At 45.7% G+C, this 19,671-nt stretch overlaps 1 protein-coding gene and 1 long non-coding RNA gene across 6 annotated transcripts; one reads left to right on the forward strand and one right to left on the reverse strand.

The window, feature by feature from the left end:
• Positions 1-5,178: 5,178 nt before the first annotated feature.
• Positions 5,179-8,256, reverse strand: LOC121077684. Of its 2 annotated transcripts, none has more exons than XR_005824257.1 (4): positions 8,067-8,256; positions 7,306-7,361; positions 6,298-6,388; positions 5,179-5,950 (listed from the first exon to the last, which is right to left on the reverse strand). It is a non-coding gene; the product is annotated as an uncharacterized LOC121077684 (long non-coding RNA). The 2 variants fall into 2 exon arrangements; XR_005824258.1 differs by having other exon boundaries at positions 5,179-5,988.
• Positions 7,360-15,655, forward strand: SCNN1A (sodium channel epithelial 1 subunit alpha). Of its 4 annotated transcripts, none has more exons than XM_040573062.1 (13): positions 7,368-8,172; positions 8,731-9,104; positions 9,514-9,769; positions 10,596-10,783; positions 11,585-11,685; positions 12,356-12,519; positions 12,862-12,960; positions 13,131-13,248; positions 13,531-13,609; positions 13,918-13,975; positions 14,103-14,158; positions 14,671-14,746; positions 14,966-15,655. In XM_040573062.1, the coding sequence occupies exons 1-13, from the start codon at positions 7,666-7,668 to the stop codon at positions 15,290-15,292; spliced, it is 2,403 nt and encodes an 800-aa protein (XP_040428996.1). In that variant the 5' UTR covers positions 7,368-7,665; the 3' UTR covers positions 15,293-15,655. The 4 variants fall into 4 exon arrangements, with proteins under 4 accessions (XP_040429004.1, XP_040428996.1, XP_040429005.1 ...); XM_040573071.1 differs by lacking the exon at positions 7,368-8,172 and adding an exon at positions 8,349-8,488; XM_040573076.1 differs by lacking the exon at positions 7,368-8,172 and adding an exon at positions 8,356-8,488 and having other exon boundaries at positions 8,696-9,104.
• The last annotated feature ends 4,016 nt before the right edge of the window (positions 15,656-19,671 follow it).

Genomic DNA, 19,671 nt, shown 5'->3' on the forward strand with positions numbered 1-19,671 from the left:
CCCAGTGAGAACCAAAGGCTGCAAGTTACATTTAGGCATGTACAGAGCAGAATAAGATATAATGTACTCAGTGGTGAAGAGGATTGTCCTAGCTACCTGTCAATAAAAATGGTAGACCATCTCACAAAGTCTTCAAATAAAGGAGAGATTACTGTTCTGAACCTGTTCTTTAACCAAAACAGTTAATGACCTCAGTTAAAAGAGAGATTGGTCTCTTTATTTAACAAAATGCCCAGGCCTGTATTGTGTGCTAAGTGTGAGCTGGTGATTTGTCTACTTTTTTGGCCCATAAAACAGCATAAAACAAAGAAAAAGTAATGGAAAGATGTAGGAGATGCATTAGGAATGGTTGTATCCCTTGCAAGGAGACATATACTGTGGCACTTGATTTTACTCAACAGCCTTTTCTCTGGTGCTCCCCACTTATGTCCCTGTATTACTGTGCCCCTGAAATTTTCAAGCTGAATTTAAACCACAAAAAATCAGACATACACACTAAAGGAGAAAAAGTAATACTGATAAATAAAGTGATGCTATGTTTAACAACAATGTTCCTTACATTTAAATATAAAACGCTTGTTACAGAAAATACCACCAAGAGACTAAAAGTTTGCCAAAGATAAACTTGATTGCATTATAAGGATATGAATAATTAATACTATATGTTCTGTGTCTCTGGGAGACAGCCACTCTGCCTTCCAAGGTCAAATGTGCAGTGGCCAAGTGCCACGTGGCATCAATGCCTGCCCATGTGAACTGAGAAGTAGGAATCTCTTCATCATCTGATTAGCTGCTAGTCAGACCAACCCGCTATAAGGTATGTGTCAATAAAAAAAAAAAAAAAAAAAAAAAAAAAAAGGCATTAAATGTAGAGGTTTTAAATTAGTTCTTTAGGAGAATTGTTTGATATAAGGTATGAAATTTGATAGGGATTTTGTCAACCTGCGAAACATAAGATGAAGTTCTCTGCACTCGAGTCAATACAGGACTGCTTAGGGGCTGTGACTGTGTTGTATCATGAATAAAGAGAAGTCAAAACTTCTAATTTGGTATTGAAAGATTTGTCACTGTGAGCAAAGCTGAGCTCAAGACTATCACTTCTACATAGGTTCCCCTTGTTCAATTATGCCTCATTCAATTTAAGCTAGCAAAATTGACCCAGAGGTCTAACTACATTGGTTTAGATGCAGTTTATGAACATAGCTAAATTTTGGCTAGTATGCATCTCAGAGTGAACATGCATTAACTAGAAGGCATTTGTAAAGTATTTGAATTAACTTTGTGTTCACTTCAGCCTGGCAGTGTACATCATAATCCAGAGAAACTGAGGACATTTCTTGTCTGGAGCCAGACTGCAGCACAGGTGCCTTATTCAGTCGAAGCCCTTTTCTGGAAAATGGCAGACACATTATATGAGTGGTCGCTCATGGCCCTGAAGGACAGTGTGCAGGCCCTCACCAGCCTTCTCCAGCCACGCAGCTGCTGCCTGCATGCCACTGGAATTCAGTGTTCCCATTGCAAGGCACCACAGTAAGGACAGGCTGAGCAAAGGCTGCTTTTAGAATCATGGAGATGTCACTCTTGAAACATTTGAGAACGACATCTCTGAAAATATCAGGAGTCCACCCTCCCTAGGCGGTACTCATCCTTACTTGTAATCACCAAGGCCATCACAGATCAGACTAGGAAGAATCCTTCTTTTTGTTCATGAAGTGTTACAGCTGAGAGAGCCATCCTTCACAAAGCTTATTTCCAACTCGGTACCACATGCTCAGGCTGAGGACCTTCAAATTCCACCAGTCACCCTGCAGCTCTCATGGACTCATAACAAAGGGCCTAACATAGGGGAATTATTCGAAGCTACAACCTGTCTTCCATAGTCCACCAGGCAATGATGGACAGTACTCATGCAAGCCTAGTGTGCAACAGGAAACAGATTTCCACACTGACCACAGAAACACCAAACTTCTCCACATCTCCCCCATCTTTGCCAACAAGCTGCAGGTGGGACAAGGTATCAGGGCAAGCACTCATGCCCTCCTACTGTACTTGTCTTCCAGATCAGAAGCTTGAAACAGCAAGCTCTAGTTCAAGAACTTAGCATTACAGTCCTCATAGATATTTTCAACAGCTGGACAGCTCTTTTTGTAGAGATGGTCATCTCACAGCTATACAATGGCAGTTTCTCCTCCCCAGAACTGGTCTTTAGGAAAACTGCCCCTGGGCTTTTCTCTGTAAAAAGCGTGAAATGCTGCTCAATGACATGTATTCATTAGGACTGTCTGTTTGCTTTTCTCAGTAACAGCAGTCTTCTGCATTAACCATTTTCTCTGGCCTATTCTTCATCTGGAGTTCAGTAATGGAAGCAATGTTAAGGTACAACAGGTTATGAACCTCCTGATCTCATATAATATTGCATACTCCCTTTCTCTCTCTCTTTCAGAGAGGGAAGGGAAGGGAAGGGAAGGGAAGGGAAGGGAAGGGAAGGGAAGGGAAGGGAAGGGAAGGGAAGGGAAGGGAAGGGAAGGGAAGGGAAGGGAAGGGAAGGGAAGGGAAGGGAAGGGAAGGGAAGGGAAGGGAAGGGAAGGGAAGGGAAGGGAAGGGAAGGGAAGGGAAGGGAAGGGAAGGGAAGGGAAGGGAAGGGAAGGGAAGGGAAGGGAGGGAAGGGAAGGGAAGGGAAGGGAAGGGAAGGGGTTGGTCTTGTCTTATCCAAAAGCCTCCAGCTCTGTTACAACCACACCCTAAACACTTCTGCAGATCCCCAACTCCAGCTTTTCAATCATCAACTTTCAAAGAAATAACTGCCAGAAACGCAAGGCAGTACTGGACAATGCTGATGGACAGCTGAGGAGAGGTCCAGGTAGGATGGGCCAACAATAAGGAGCAGCAAAGGAAAGTAAAATAACTGCAAAAACAGGAAAGGCAATACTTCATTGTTTTAAGGATTCGTGGAATAACTTAAGTCTTGCCGTCTATGCTCCAAACTGTCTGGCATGAGTCATCTTCTAGGAGTTATATAACTTGCTAGCCTATATTGCAGTGTCACTAGGCTCTGCAGGCCTTCCCACCACTACCAGGCATGATCTGTGGGAGAAGGAGGGCATGGCTTTCTTTTTCTTCTGAGTTCGTTTGTTACATTTCTATTCAGCTCCCTTTTCTATCCTCATACTCAACACTGTTTTTCACCATTTTCTTTTCCTCTTTTTCAAACACTTCTGAAGTCACGTGTTTGCTTGGTATTGATTTCTTTATTAATTGCTGTTTTTCTCTTCTTGTTTTATACATTTATATATACATAAATGGTTCTCAGAGACCCACCCTCCCATGAAATACCATCAATACCCTACTAAGTTCTTAGCGTGGAAGATCAATTGCCTCAGGTGATAAATGTGCACAGCATCATATCAGGAGGTGGGCAGCAAATGCTTTGGGACCCTTTACTAGCAGGGAATTCGGAGGGCAAAAGGCCCTACAGTCTGTGAGTTAAACTCTTTGCCTCATCAACCCTTACAGAGCTTCACTTCTTTTTTAGATTGCCTGTTCTGCCTGATCTTTTGAGGGTTGGTTCATATTGACTGGGAAGAAGGAAAACTTCCCAAGCAGAGGAATGAATCAAAACCATCTGAACTATTAAAAAGGATTTGGGAGAGTGGGGTGATGTCTTCTGCTCATCCTTTTGTAAAGGGTGTGATGGGATGTGTTTCCTCAAGCCATTTGGCTATGAGACTCGGCCTTACCAGTAAAAGAAACAAAAGATTTATAGATGGGCTTCTTTAATTAAAGACTTAGTTTCCTGTGGATTCCCTTTTTGAGGGGCATAGCTGCTTATATTCTAAAGAAGGAGAGGATCACCATCACCAGAGCAGAGCCAAGAACCAGAAGCAACATGTAATCCCTGCAGTGAAAGTGACTGAGGAGGGCACCTGGAGAATTACGTGGGGCAGCATCAAAACTGGAGGTAAACATAAACTAGGTTGCCTTAACATCAGCTCGAGCAAAGCTCCAGGCGGGCAGCAGATAGCATCTGTGCCTAGCAAGCAAAACTCTGCTGTACCATGCCGGGTGCTGTGCTGTGCTCAGATGGTCACTAGGCACAACAGCGTGATCCTTGCTGGCTTAGGAACAGCAGGTGTCAAGAAAAACTGGTCTGAGGTGGCTGCGTCTGCTTCAGGTTTCCAGGAACAGGCAGAAGAGATCATGAAAGGGGTGGGGATGCAGGCCTGGGGAGTCAGGTGGTTGTTATAATGGTTATATTGTTCTGGTTGGAATGAGGAAATTAAAGATTTCAGCTAAGCAAGAGAGTGATGGGGCAAAAACCTCAGAGAATCTCCATCCTGACCTCCCCACACATTGACTGCCCCTCAGGACACAGCAGACAGGGAACTCACTGGATTTGATCTCTCAGACAGGTGTTAGTCTTAGTTATGCCAGTGGGAGGCAGTTTTCATACAGCCCTTTCCACAGTTGATCCTATTGCAACTGGATGACACTGAGGTCCATATCTGAGGAGCTGTCAGTCTGGCTGAGTGAGCCTAAACAAAACCCTGGGTTTAGGAAATATGTGGCAGAGACAGAGCTTGAAATCCTATTTTCATTTCCCAGTGATTTTCATGTCACATCAACAGAATTGCTCTCATCTCTGCATCAACAGAATTGCTCTCTGCAACCACTCTGTTCCTAGAAAGTAGAAATGAATAAACACACTGAAAAGGAGCCTCCTCAGGACACAAAGGTGTGGGAGTGAGTACATGGACATGCTCCTGCTGCCTTTGGTACTAGCGCTTTTTTGGACAGATACCACTGCCAGCTAGCAAAGTTGCATTAGTAGCCATGAAGAAGGCACTCAACAGCCCATTAGACTGATTTGCAAATCCCTGCCAGCTGTTTAATAACAGTTCTCTTCTGCTTCAGGTGATTCCATGGATCCTGGGTAAATAATTCCTTCCTGAAAAGCAACAGCAGTACGAAGTGTAGCCTCACATCTAACCATCTTTACCAGCTACTGGGCTGGTGTTTCTTTGGTCAGATGCTTCAGTTAAACTTATAGCATCATCTGTGCCTCTAGTCCTTGACATTTTGGGTTACTAGTTTTAATGCAGAAATACATAATCAGCTGTAGATAATGCAGAAATAATCTAGAAATAATTGATGGCTTCTACCTTGCAACGGAAGGAAAAGCATTGTGTGACACTGTTTTATATATACTTATACAAAAGAACTAAAACGATCAAAGGACTTTCAAGCAGTTCAAAAATGTGTATAATTTGTTACAGCTGCAATCCAGATCAAGTGGGTATAGATGAAGTACTGTAGAGAGAGTCTTTCTTTTTCTCCCACCACAGTAGCAGTGCATTGCATAACAAAAAGTTTGTCTTATTTTAAAAATCTGTGTGCATTACAGATCATTATCACATTCTTACTTGGGCAGCTAGGGGACACACCTGATAAGGAAACATTTCAAATTTGATGCCATAAAAAACGATTCATGTTTACTCAAAGGTTTCTCAGTAGCTATAAAAAGCAATCATGCATTCAGCTTGTGAAGATGTGATATTCAGAAGCACTGTCCGCAACAACAGTGTGCTTCACATTTCAGCAGGCTAGAACCTAGAGTCAAACACCTGAAGGGAAAGGATCTTCTCGTTATAAAGCTCCTTGGATTCAACACTTTGGTAGAGGTCAAGTATACATGATGAATCAAAACTTCCGGAAAGAACCTGCAATGCTTGACAGAAGATCATTCATCCTAACGGAAGACTCGGACCATTCGCCCTGTAGCTGCTGAGCCTGAATCCTCCTGCAGTGCTCTGAGGTGTGCCACAGCAGCAGGTAACATCTGGCAACCAGAGCTTCTCACCAGCATGAGACAGGGGAAGGGGAATTGCTTCAATCACAGCTAAGAGCAACTGGAAACTATGGAAGAGCCAACAAGTGTTGTTGGTTTTTAATTCTTTAGAAGAAAAAAAATCCAATATATGAAAAAGCCTCCTGAAAAATAAATATATCTAGATGTGTATGTGTATATTGAGAAACATAGATATATGATGTATGTAATTTATGCATATATAAATATAAAGCTTAAAACACATACACCCACACTCTAATTAGTTGCTATTTTTGTCCAAACTGACAAAGGCAAAAAGTTCTCCCAAGCAACCTGATGATGGAGATTGTATGCTACGACAGACGTGCTGAGAAAACTGCTTTAGGCTGTCATTTGAAGACAGCAAATCAGTCCAGATGTTTGACTTTTTAATTTTTCTTCACGTCAAAGGAAATTTTAAAAATGTCACTTACCTTTGTTTCACAGCCAGCAAAAAGTTTCTGGACTTCCTGTCCTGTGTTTCTGAACTCAACTGCAATGATCAGTCAAAGATGGTTTAAAGTGCTGTGGAAATCATAGAATGCCCAATTATCAGCTCTGCCAAATTCGGCTCTAGTTTTGTGAGTGCCACTAACTTAAAATGAGTATAAAATGGGCATTTCAGAGGCATTTTTTATATTTTTGTTTGTTTGTTTGTTTTGTATTTATGGCACAATTCCAGCAAGACTGATGCAGTTTTAGAGGATGGTCTGTTAGTGTAAATGAGCGTAATTTCAGGAAATTATGATAACGCAAACCAAACAAGTTATAAACACTCTATGAGGCTACTGGATTATAGCTCCAGAGGTTACACTGGTGATTTAACTGCTGATGTTCTGTAATTGTTACATGTCTGTGTATGTTCACGTAATTTAAGGGAGTGTACAAAGCTGAATCAAAATGCTGATGTGCATCTCTGGGGACTATCCCTGTGTATCTGAGTGCATAAAGCACACAAACGGCACAAGAGAGAAGAGCTCACATCCTTCTCCTAAATGTCATTGCCTATTGGCACTGCTAGAGATGGGATATTGAGCAGAACAGACCGTCAGTCTTATCCAGAAAGGTATTTCTAACACTCTAAGGAAGCTGCTTTGTAATAGGCATTTGAGAACAATATTCGTTCATTTCCCCCCATCCCTCCCACTCTTTGCAACACATTTTTCTAATGATAAAAGTTCAAAACAAATTGCTTGGTATGATAAAGTTTACAGTGGCAGAAAAAAAAATAAAAAGCTTTTGGTTTTTGACACCTGACGGAGCTAGGGGAAAGCTCTTAGTGGTGGTTGTAGGTTTGTAAGAAGAAGCTGTCACGAGGTTGCTCCTGGCATGCTGTCACTTATTGCCAGGCTCAGAAGTGTACTCCGTGATGTTTTCAAGCCTGATATTTTGCAACATGAAGAGGTATAAGTGGCTGTGTCACTAACCAAACTGCTGCTCACTCCAATGAGGATCAAAATTTGGGAACTGTGAAAGATGAACTGGAACAAGGACTGATCTGAAGAAAGGAAAGAAAGAAGTGAAAACTTCAAAACAGTGCTAGATTGGGAGAAAGTAATTTGGAGAAATTATTGGGAAAGTGGTTCTGCTGTTACACAGGCAGTAAGTCGTCAGGGATTCCCAAGCACGTTTGGTTATGGGTGGTCATTTCCATGGTCTGAGGAAACTCTGCAAAGGTGTTAGGTAACAACGAGAGGCCTCAATTTCCCAAGCGCAGCTCAGTGAAACACGTTCCCAGCAATGGCTGGGCCAGCTAGATCTGGATACGAGAGATTTCTTCAGTCAATGAACCAGCAAAGGCGATGCTACCTCAAGCGTATCGCCTAGCCCCCATGAGCCTTCTCCGCCCCAGCCCTCGAGCAAAATTCACCCCAAACTCTCTATCCACCTTTGCTTTGCGAAATCCGGCGCTTAGAGCCTCGCACGAGCCCCGGGGCGCTGATGAGACGAAGGAGCCCGGCCGTGCGGCGGGGCCCCCCGCGAGGACCACCGCGGAGCCCCGACGTGCCCACCCCGCTCCCCCCGGGCACGGTCCCGCCGCCCCCCCTGCACGGGGGCCCTGCCTCCTGCCTCCTGCCGTCCCCACGCCCTCGGGACGAGCGCTGCCAGCTCGCTTTCTGCATCACCTCCACTCGCCGGGACGCCGCGTCCCCGACGGCGGCGGGGGGGGCGGGGGGGGGACACGCCGTTCCCTGGGCCCTACCTGGCCGGGGCAGGGCTGCTGGCTCCGAAATGGGGGCGCCGGGGGGATCCTGCGAGCACAGCGGGGTCCCGGCGACATCACCTCGCCGCCCGACGGCGCCGCCAAGGTGACCCCCTCGGGCCGGCCGCGGACACTTGAGAGTTTAAAGAGGCTTTTCTTCCCCGGGAGCGGCGCAGGGGGGGGAAGGGGAAGGAGGGGTGGGCGGGGAGAGGCTGGCAGGGCAGGAGCCGGGCGGGGTGCCGGCTCCAACTGGAAAGGAACCAGTCCCAGCCCAGCCGGGGAGGCTGCGGGCGAGGCGGCAGAGCCGGGCGGCAGCGCTGGGGGAGAGCGACCCGGCCCCGGCCCCGTTCCCAAACCCGGCCGCCCCCCGCCCGCCCGCCCCGTCGGTGCGGGACGGCCCCGCCATGGGCACGGCGCCGCAGGTGCCGGGAGGCTGCGGGAGGGCAGCGGGAGAGGACGGGGGGGAAGGTGCGGGAGGGCCAGCGGGGACCGTCTGCGGGGTGCGGGGCTGGGGACCCGCAGTCCTGGTGGGGTCTGGGAGGAGGGGGTGAAAGCAGCCAGGGTCGGGGCAGGCGGTGATGCGGGGCCGGGTTTGGCACAGGGCATGGCTTCCCGGCGTTGTCTTGCAGGGGTACCACCAGCTCGGGCTTACTTTTTGCTGTAGGGTGGGTCTGTGAAGACGGGGAAGATGCCACAAGGGGAGAAGACAAGGCAGTGCAAGCAGGAAGTGGAGCAGCAGCACAAAGAAGATGAGCGGGAGGGCCTCATCGAGTTCTATGGCTCCTACCAGGAGCTCTTCCAGTTCTTCTGCAGCAACACAACCATCCATGGAGCTATCCGCCTGGTGTGCTCCAAAAAGAATAAGATGAAGACAGCCTTCTGGTCTGTTCTCTTCTTTCTCACCTTCGGCTTGATGTACTGGCAGTTTGGGATCCTCTACAGGGAGTACTTCAGCTACCCTGTCAACCTCAACCTCAATCTTAACTCCGACAGGCTGACTTTCCCTGCTGTGACTCTTTGCACCCTCAATCCATACAGGTAGGAAATAGTTTCCCAGAGCTGTCAACTGCCTCTACTTTTGCAAGCATGTACTCTTATTCTCCTCATGGTCCTTGAGTGTCCCCTTCAGTAGGAGTGCAGGTGGAAGGGACACTTCTCGTAGGTCTCTGCTGCTGCAGGGCATTCGCAGTAAATTGTGTTAGTTTAAGGTGCTCTACTTAGTGCTGTGTATTAGTGGCTGCACTGTAAACTGCCACAGGGCAGAAGCAGATGCATTTCCTTATCTCCTAGAAGGATCGGTGGCCTCCAGCAAAGGTGATGGATTTTCAGCTGTCAGCAGCAGTGACCCGAATCACCCCAGCAAACTTTCGCTTGCCACACATCATACTCAGAGCTGTTTATGTGTGTCCAGTCCTAAACCTGCAGGCTCCTCTCTCCCCTTGTATAGATACAGTGCCATCCGGAAGAAGCTGGATGAGCTGGACCAAATCACCCACCAAACACTGCTGGACCTTTATGACTACAATATGTCTCTGGCACGGAGTGACTGGTCAACGGTGTCCACACGAAAGCGCACCTCAAGGAGCCTGCTCCATCACGTTCAGCGCCACCCGCTGAGAAGGCAGAAGCGTGATAACTTGGTCAGCTTCCCAGAGAACAGCCCCTCAGTGGACAAGAATGACTGGAAAATTGGCTTTATTCTGGTGAGATCCCAAGACATCTTCTGTCCTACCCACTCCAGTCTCTGTCTAGGCACTTCTGTCTTGTTAGACACTTGGTCATGCCCTTCCCCATATAGATGGGCTTTTATTACTGGCTTTTGTTAATGACAGAAAAAGGTAGAGCTGAAACCTTTGCTAAACATATTGCTGCACCCCCGGTCCTGTCCCTGGTCATGTGGGCCACAGGAGACTTGCCCATCTTTTCCTAGGTAGGGCAGGGAAACCTTGTCCTTCCTGAAGGCTACATCAGTCTTTTAGAGCCATTTACTAACATCAACCACAGTGTTGCTCAATAGTAGTCAAGGGGACAGTATTGTATGGCTGTGGGCCATGTGAAATGTGGTCAGGTCATATTTGCTCCTGGGCAGCATCTCCTTCGCCCTAGGGTATATGTGTTTGCATTTTAAAAGGCACTGAAGGACTGAAGCTAATTGCTTGCCAGTTGTCTGGAGCTCTCAGGGGATCACCTGTTTCTCTGGACACACCCTGAAAGAAGGACTCCCCATGCTAGAATTTAAAGCTTCTGGTTTTATAACACAGGTTTTAAGTGCAGTAGATTCATACCTCACTACAATTTGCTGTCTCTCACTCAGCCATGCCCACTGACCTGGTGTTTAAATTCCACCGAGGAGCAGCCCTGGGATTGCTTTTCCCCATGCTATCAATTGCCTTTTTGTTGAGCACAGTAGCCCTACAGAGCTCTTCTGCTCATTCTGCTTCATTTCCCAGCTGTGCTGAGGGAGCACAGCCACTTCCTCGTGGACAAGACTTCCCTGACACAGCTGGTTTTTTCCCTCTCCTTTTACAGTGCAGTGAAAACAACAAGGATTGTTTCCATCAGGTGTACTCCTCAGGGGTGGATGCAGTGCGGGAATGGTACAGCTTTCACTACATCAACATCCTGGCGCAGGTGCCTGATGCGAAAGCCCTGGATGAGTCTGACTTCGAGAATTTTATTTATGCTTGCCGCTTCAATGAAGCAACATGTGACAAGGCGTAAGTGGTAGAAACATCCCACCGTCTATTCCTAAGGACACACGTATTTTGTGCCTGGGTCCAAGGAATTCAAGAAACCCACATAGAGAATTTCTTTCCCAAGGTGGGATCGTCTTTGTCCAGGTCCCGTTGTCCCAAGTGATATCTCTTGAGTCTTGTGGGTTGTGCTTACCAGAGTCACAGTTACTGTCACCTGAAGCTATGGACTTCAGAGGATGGTTTCTGTTCTTTTTCTCCCGGATTTCACACAAACTATACTGGTACAAACCCCAGATGTACAATCTAGGAGTCTGGTGTCCATGCTGAGGGTGATGTGCAGTAGTGGCGTGGTATGTTTCAGCCCACATACAGAAGGAGGAGAAGAGAAAGTTGTTACTCAAAGACAGTAAAAATAATATCACAAATAATATCACACTTCTCTTCTGCTGCCATTATGGTTCAGAAGCCCCAAAGAGGCAGTGAAATGAAACCCATCAGCAAGGGAAGAAAAGGGGTACAGAGAGCTAAGAGCTTTGTCAGTTTTAAGTATATAGTAATTGCTAGTACTGCTAAAATCCATCTGGGCTAATGAGTGCTCGTGATAAAAAAAAAAACATTGTAAAAGCCTGTCCAGTTCGAGGACATTTTTTACAACATATTTTGATTGTTTTTCCCTGTTCAGGTTAGTTTATATAACAAACACTGCCCATCTGCTCTAAGCCCCTCTGTGCAGGTGGAAAAGAGAATTGTTCCTTTCAGGAAGTCTTTCCCCCTGGTCTCACAGCCCTTCTCAACCCGTGAGTATTTCTGTTCCCATCACAGGAATTATACCCACTTTCACCATCCCTTGTATGGGAACTGCTACACCTTCAATGACAACAGCAGCAGCCTGTGGACATCCTCTCTGCCTGGGATCAATAACGGTGAGAGGCACTTTTTGGTGACACAGCTCAGCTGTTTTCCCCACGGAGGGTTGTCTGGCAGGCTGGAGGATATATGGACAACCAGCTTTGCTTACCTTGGTGGTGGTATATCGCAGCCCTGCTCTGTCTCATCCAAGCTCTGTTTTGACCTGTATGGAGATGGCTGTGTCTTGTACATGGCTGCCCTTCACTGCTGCCCCACTGGAGTCTCTTTCCCCCTTTAGTGCCTGATCCTTACATTCATTGCTCTCTCTGGACTTGCACTGGGCCTTACTGAAGTTCCCTATTGAGCTCTAAGAGTTTAGTCTTGATCTCCTCCTTCCCCACTTACCATTTCCAGCAGCTGACCTGTGTATGTTCCTAGAATCCCTTAAGCTGCTCTAGGGCCAATCCTCAATCTTTTTCTTCTGTCCAACTCTAAATCTCTCTCTCTGTTCCCAGGTTTGCCTTTTCTAAGCCACAATTAAGAAATCCGGTTTCCTCTGGCCTCTCCTGGATCCTCCAGCCTTGTCTCTGGCCTCTCTCCAGCCAACCTCCCATTTCTGCCCATCTTAGGTTCAGTCCAGGCTGATGTTTCTCTTCCTTTACCTCTTACTGACACAGATTTTATAATCCTGCTCCCTCTCCTTTCCCACATGATGACCTCCCGTGTTCTTTGACATGTCCTCAGGTCTCTCTCTGGTGGTGCGCACCGAGCAGAACGATTTCATCCCTCTGCTGTCCACAGTGACAGGAGCCAGGGTCATGGTCCATGATCAGAATGAGCCAGCCTTCATGGATGATGGGGGTTTCAATGTGCGTCCCGGCATTGAGACCTCCATCAGCATGAGAAAGGTGAGGGGGCAGCAGCAGGGGTGAGAGCTGTGGACATGAGGGTATGGGCTTCGTGTGGGAGGTTTAACTTGGTGGATAGATACAGAGGGGTTGTCAGGGACTCTGTGTGTGTTTAAGGGAGGGGATTAATCACCTGTAGTGAAGTGATAGGGAAGAACAGCAGTTTACTGGACTAGATGAGAGCATTTGGTTTCAGTTTATCAGAGAACAATGAAATGGAGGAAAGCAGGAGTTTCTGGAATCCAGAACTAAGCATAAGGAGGCGGGTTCTGATGAACAAGCATGGAAGTGTAGAAGGAGGACAGCAAAGTAGTTTTGTGAAATGACTGTTTCATATTCTAGGAGATGACTGTGCGTCTCGGGGGCAGTTACAGCGATTGCACAGAGGATGGCAGTGATGTGCCAGTGCAAAACCTGTACTCATCCCGCTACACTGAGCAGGTAATGCTTGATCACTGCTTCCATGCCAGCTTGTTTCCCTGTATTCCTGGAATGCTTCAGTCCTGTAACAGTCACGCTTGTCCATGGGCACTGTTAGTAGGATGATGTGATACAGGCTACAATGGCTTTGGTTTCCTTGTTCAACTTTTTCCACATCACGTGCCTTCCAGGTCTGCATTCGTTCCTGCTTTCAGCTCAACATGGTAAACCGCTGTAGCTGTGCATATTATTTCTATCCCTTACCCGCTGGAGCAGAATATTGTGACTACACTAAGCACGTAGCTTGGGGTAAGTACTCACGGGACAGGAGGAATTATATAGTAAACCTCATGCACAGCTGAACTTGTTTGGTTCACCTCATGTCCCAGTAACTCTCTTCATTTTATGCAATGAGCTTCCCAACTTTCTGGTGTGGGACATCCAAAAGACACTCTTCTCTTGGATGGTTAGTCCCTCAGAGACTATGGAGGGAAGCTTTCTTTGGATTCCCCTTGCTGTTGCACAATACTTTATATATATATATATATATGTACTGTGAACTTATCTGGATTTACTTTTTCTGCTGCTCAGGCTACTGCTATTACAAACTCCTGGCTGAATTCAAAGCTGATGTGCTGGGCTGCTTCCACAAATGTCGGAAGCCTTGCAAGTAAGTTTGTCAGTCAGACTGGTAGCTCTGTACTCCCAGGGGTGTTGGAAAGCATTCACTGATGAGAGCAAAAGATTGAGTCAATACCTGAAGTGCAAACCTAAATGATATTTCTCCCATTGGGAAGCCAAAATGGCTGAGGAGCATCAGTGTCAGCTCTGGAGTGAGCTCCTGAGGACTGTACAGCTCAGTGGGAAGTGGGCAGAATTTCAATACGGGATGGAGCTTCCAGGTGTGCCTGGGGATTGAGAGACCTTGCCTTGTGGCTCTCACAGCTTCAACAGCTAACACAGTGTCTTGTTTTACAGAATGACAGAATACCAGCTCTCAGCTGGATACTCTCGCTGGCCTTCTGCTGTCTCAGAGGTAAGGAGATGGTTTCCTGGCTCTGCAGCGCTGCTCTGAACTCCAGTTTAGTCCTTCCTCAACTGGTTCTAAACCTACAAGAGGTGACTAGGGTCATATAACACAATTTATTGCACTTTCATTTCAGGATTGGGTTTTTTACATGCTTTCACAACAGAACAAATACAATATCACATCCAAGAGGTGAGAGACCCTTAACCTTAACAGAGGTTTTATCAAAAACAGAAGTAGTCCAAGTGGATAGGGGGTGGGCAGGGTGGTCATAGTTTAGGCTAAATCGCTGATAGGAAGAGATAGTGCATGGACCTGTGGACAAGGCCAGTGGATTTGAATCAGTGGAGATAAACTGAGAATTTGACAAAGACTGGGAATCCAACTGAAGAGTCTGAACATGATCTAGTATGAAAATAGTAAGCCTCAGGCTACTGCCATGTGGCTTGAAGTCACAATACGGGCTAGTGGAAGACTGGGAAGGACTTAGGACAACACAAATGCTAGTTTGCAGTGCAGTTCCAGAAATGCGCTATAAGTATCAAAGATTGTTTTTCATGCAGAATGAGAGTGAAGATGGAGAAAAGCTTCCAGGCTGTATATGCATGAGGACGAGGGTTAGAAGAGGACAGAGAAAACAAGCTTAGCAAAGAAATGCAAGGACTGCAAATTTAGGGTTGCTCAGCCCCATCTTTCATTAACAGGAATGGAGTTGCCAAAGTGAATATCTTTTTTGAGGAATGGAACTACAAGACCAATGGGGAGTCACCAGCCTTCACGGTACGTACTTTATTTACTATCACGTCCACCCACTGCACCACGATGTCTATCTGTACAGGCAGGTGTTCATTCCAGCAGCATTGCTGGCTCAAAAATCTCTTCTTGTGGCAAAATGGGAAGAACCCCCCCAGTGCCATCGGGATACTACCAGTGGGAGCAGGCAGGGATGCAAAATGCTCCAACAAGTGATCTCCTCACTGCCCATTCTGTCTCTTGCAGGTAGTAACTCTGTTGTCCCAGCTGGGGAATCAGTGGAGTCTCTGGTTTGGATCCTCTGTCCTGTCCGTGATGGAGCTTGCAGAGCTGATTCTGGATTTCATTGCCATCACCTTTATCCTGTCCTTCCGCTGGTTCCGCTCATGGAAGCAGCACTCCCCCCCAGCACCCCCTCCAAACAGCCACAACAACGCTGCCTTCCAAGACGAGGCATCGGGACTCAGTGCTCCACATCGCTTCACCGTTGAGGCTGTAGTAACCATGCTGCCATCTTACAACAGCCTGGAACCACATGGTCCCAGCAGGGATGGTGAGGTGGGACGTGAGTAAGGCAGTGGCTTATTCCACAGTTCAGATAGGTGGCAATCAGACCAGAGGCTGCAGTCGCTCCGTGGGACCTTTCTTTCTCTTTGGGATGCTCTGCCTGGATCATAGCAGAGGACTGCACTGTGGTTGGCCTATGTTAATTGCTTTCACTATTGTACAATAATTCTTCAGTCTCACAAAATACTATTGCTCTGCGGATCACCAGGGATGACAGTCAACCTAGTGTTTGCATGGGGGAGATGTCAATTTGGTTTACTTACAATCGTCCTGTGTGCACACCTACACGTGCATGCGTGCTTTCTTTTCTCTGCAACAAGGATGCTGCCACAGCTCTCATCTGTTGTTAATTAAAAGAGGTTTAGCACATGTGACTGGCCTTCTCTGGAGTATGGCAAGGTACAGAAAAGGAGTCTCAGCACAGGTATAACTCTTTCAACAGCCTGAGCCTTCTTAAGCTTTCCCGAGGGTTGAAGACTGGTTGCAATTTCCTGATTTTTAATGGCCAGTTCTGATCCCAAGACCATGCTGCCCATCCTCTCTTCTCCCAGAGGAGCAGCTGCCTGTATAGCCCTGAGAGAGCTGACAGCCACAGTCTTGATCCATATGATACAACACTCAAGAGAGGTGGTTGAACCTTGTAGCTGCTCTCAGGTCAGGACAACAAGAGAGAGCAGAATAAGCTCTCCCTTTTTAAACAGACCCCACAACACTGTTAGATCTTAGCTGTACAGTAGTCTCCTTCCTTGTGATAACACCATATACACGTACATCCAGCCATTTGTTTGTATGCCAGACAGTTCAGAATGAATTGATCTTTATATCTGCTTGGCCCAGAGGAAGCCCTCTTCCTCTGCTGAGGATTATGAATCACAGGAGAAGTGCTGCAGGCTTTAATCTAAGATGCTTTTAGGGACCAAATAGATAATCAAGGCCAGGGCAAAGGTTGCCTCTAAACTGGAGACAGTCTCTTCTAAGGAACTATTTGGGCATCTTAGGATAAGAGCATACATCTTATTTCTTGCAGCAAGCTTATCTTTTTTTTTTTTTTTTTAAGACAGACTTCTGCTGCAATGGTGTTTACACAGCGCTTTATGTGGTCTCAAGAGAGCAAGGGTGATGTCCTTAAACAGGATTATCCACTCAACTGGACACAAACACAGCTAGCAGAATTAAAGCAGATAGTTTAGACAAAGACCCATGTACTCACTCATACTGCAAACACACTCATGAATTTAGAAACTAGTTAATTATAACAGAAGAAAAACTTCAAATATTTTAAAATTAAGGTAGACACACCACCCTTGTGAACCTAGAGAGTTTTACTACAGTATGTAAACTGTTGCCTAATTTTCCTTTTTGATAATGTTAAAAATGCCTGTTATACTGCCATTGCCTTGATTACCTAAATGAACTTCCCGCATCCCAGCAGTGATTTTCTTCCTCACAGACATGAATGCTATACTCTGTACGACAAATAATTTAAAAAATGATTTCTACAAATGTGAAAAAAATCCACTCCATGCTCACATAAGAATGTAAACAAAATAAAAGAGTAATGAAAGAATGAAATTCCGAAGTTGCTTTAATGAAGGGAGTCATGTTCTGTAAAAGCTTACTGCCTAAGAGGCAAAGTTAAAAGCTAGATCTAGTGACAAAAACAGCATTTTGGTGACAAGTAAAACAATCTAAAACTAGAAAAAGGCAACAAGGATTTAGAATATTGCACCTGCAGCCCAGTTCTTGGTTGTGAAATTCAGTATTACAGACTGATGCCTTAGCAAGTCACTAACACATGAACGAGCAAAAATGTGACACTGAACACACAAAGCCACCTCCAAATTAAGAAAAGAGATCAGATGCAACACAAAACAATCTCTGCATATCATAAATGTACAGAGATTCATACACTGAGCCTAATCTTTCTGGAATATGCAGAGAGTAAGGCATGATTCCTCACATTACACAGTACCTTGTGATAACCATAAAATTGATGCAACCCACTGCATCATGCATAATTTAGTTAACTAAAGGAAGATTAATCAGAAGCATAACTACTTGAAGCATATTTAAATTCTCCTCAACTTCTTAGAGAAATATTGCTATAGAAGAAAATGATGCATTCCCTAGAGGAAGCTTGCACCATATTCTCTCTTCTATAAAAGCAGTAAAATGTAAATCATGTGCTTTGACTGATGAACTCAAAGAAAGTGATTGCCCCATATTGGGTAGCTGTAAATCCAGAACTAAAAGCCTGTACAAACATGAAGTTGTTATACAGGTTGGTAATTAGATTAGCCCTACCTTGTCCTGAGGATCAACACAAAAATTGCCATTGGGGAGAGATCAGGTAATCCTCCCAGGAACATCCCTATACTTGCTCTAGGCAGGCAATGCCACAAATTACCAGCACAACAAATGTGCAATGAGTTTGGCTAAACAAGAGGCAAATCAAGTAGTACTGGAATGTGAGTGCAGAAAATGGGAGTGTTTCACAGAATATGTGAAATACTAGAGAAAAGGGAGGAAAGTATGCATTCAGAGGGATTTGTAGGTCAGCGAGGGGAAAAAGTGAGCTTTCAGTGTGGTGAATTTGTACAAGAGGAGAAAATCGAGTCATTAGTCATAAGTATGTTAGCAGCGTAGTACAGTTACTTGAAGAACATGGAAAACACACAAGGAAAAACTGCAGGTCATAGGACGCTAAAGAAAGGCAAGTTATCTTTTTAAACTGGGAGCATCTGTCATCACAGGGGAGGTACAGATGTAGGAATACAAGCGCCTGAAGGGGAAGGAAGGTACAAGGGAAAAAAAATCATTTTGTGGACAGAATCACAGAATCGTAGAGGTTGGAAGGGACCTCTGGAGATAGAGTCCAACCCCCCCTGCTAAAAGCAGGTTCCCTACAGTAGCTTGAGCCAGAAAATATCCAGGCGGGTCTTAGATATCTCCAGAGAAGGAGACTCCACAACCTCTCTGAGCAGCCTGTTCCAGAACTGGACACAATACTCCAGGTGTGGCCTCACCAGGGCTGAGTACAGGGAAATGGAAAGTAGTAATGGAAGAAGAGGAACAATGCTTCAGCCTCTCCAGCAAGAAGGGTTTGAGAATGTGAGGGTGCAAGACAAAACCAGGGGACAACAGAATGAGAGGAGACTCCACACACTGCTGGAAAAAGTTATGAGACTGTACAGAACACCCAAAGAAACTTGAACATGTAGAGTAGCTGAAGTGATAAGAAAAGCCAGGGAACTAAGAACATGTGACAGGAGAGGTTGGGGGAAGGACAATGGAGACAGCAACATTTAGGGAGGAAAGCGTTGCTGGGGAATTTTCAACACAAGTACATATGTCTGGACAAAGGGAAGTTTGGAGAAAGGACAAGCAAGAGCACATAAAGGCTAGGAAAGGGCATGAGGCTTGAGAAGGGCCTTAGACCTCTAAGAGGGAGAATAGCATTCAGATAGTTGAAGAACTGTGGAGAGGCCATGTCAGAATTCAAAGTTGGTGCACAGGTCAATGGGCAGGTAGACAGCACCAGCCCACTGCAGCAACATACAGCTACAAGAAATGAATAGAGGATGCATCTCCAACTGGACTTTTGGAGAAGATGAGCAGGAGAGGACATGAAGAGACACATTTTGGCCACTGCAACAATTATTTGGTAGGCCTATGAAACAAAGTTAAGAATGCTAAGGAGCTGTTCATACTGAAAGCCTGGAAAACAAGTGAAGATGTTCTGAAAAAACTATGGCAAAAAAAAAAAAAAAATCAGAAGTATGAAGGCTCTAAATGCAACTTTTATTTGGCCTGTGACCAGGACAAGTTTTGTGAAGGGACCCACTCATGAGAACTCCTGGGTTCTGCAGTTCTCCCTCTTCCAAGAAGGAACATTACAAGGAGCCTAGATGAAACACCGGACTGAACTCACTTAGGCAACAGACACAACTGCGTTGCCTATTCTGTGAAACCTACATCCCTTATCTACATATAAAGTTGTAAATAGTTGTTTAGTAGTCAGAACAAACAAAACCTCCATACTTCCCCACTAATGCTCCTCTTCAAGTCAAGGCTTCCAACCCCAGCAGGTACTTCAGAGCTGGGCCCTCTGCCACTTCAAAGGAAAGCTAGGTCCACTAAACAATTGCTGATGTTCTATTCCTACTCTAAAGTAAAGTGTTTTATGTCTTCCCCACTATCATTTGGTTACTCCCCTGCTGAAACAAACACTCACTGCTATAATAGCTATCAGGCATGCAGCCTACTTCTTTGACGAATGCACGGAAGCCTCAGGAAAGGCCAGAGCGAAGCCTAGGACATCTAGAAACATGAAGATTTAAGACATAACCAGGTAAGAGCAGTACAGTTAAGGCTTCCCCACCATC

Source organism: Cygnus olor, chromosome 1 (genome assembly GCF_009769625.2).
Source record: "Cygnus olor isolate bCygOlo1 chromosome 1, bCygOlo1.pri.v2, whole genome shotgun sequence".
NCBI classification, from domain to species: domain Eukaryota; kingdom Metazoa; phylum Chordata; class Aves; order Anseriformes; family Anatidae; genus Cygnus; species Cygnus olor.

Excerpts from the sequence above, each read along its gene's own strand:
- SCNN1A (XM_040573062.1), top strand. The coding sequence starts at position 7,666 with ATGCTACCTCAAGCGTATCGCCTAGCCCCCATGAGCCTTCTCCGCCCC. Across the intron at positions 13,976-14,102 it reads GGCCTTCTGCTGTCTCAGAG|GATTGGGTTTTTTACATGCT; the intron begins GTAAGGAGATGG and ends CTTTCATTTCAG. Across the intron at positions 14,159-14,670 it reads TACAATATCACATCCAAGAG|GAATGGAGTTGCCAAAGTGA; the intron begins GTGAGAGACCCT and ends TTTCATTAACAG.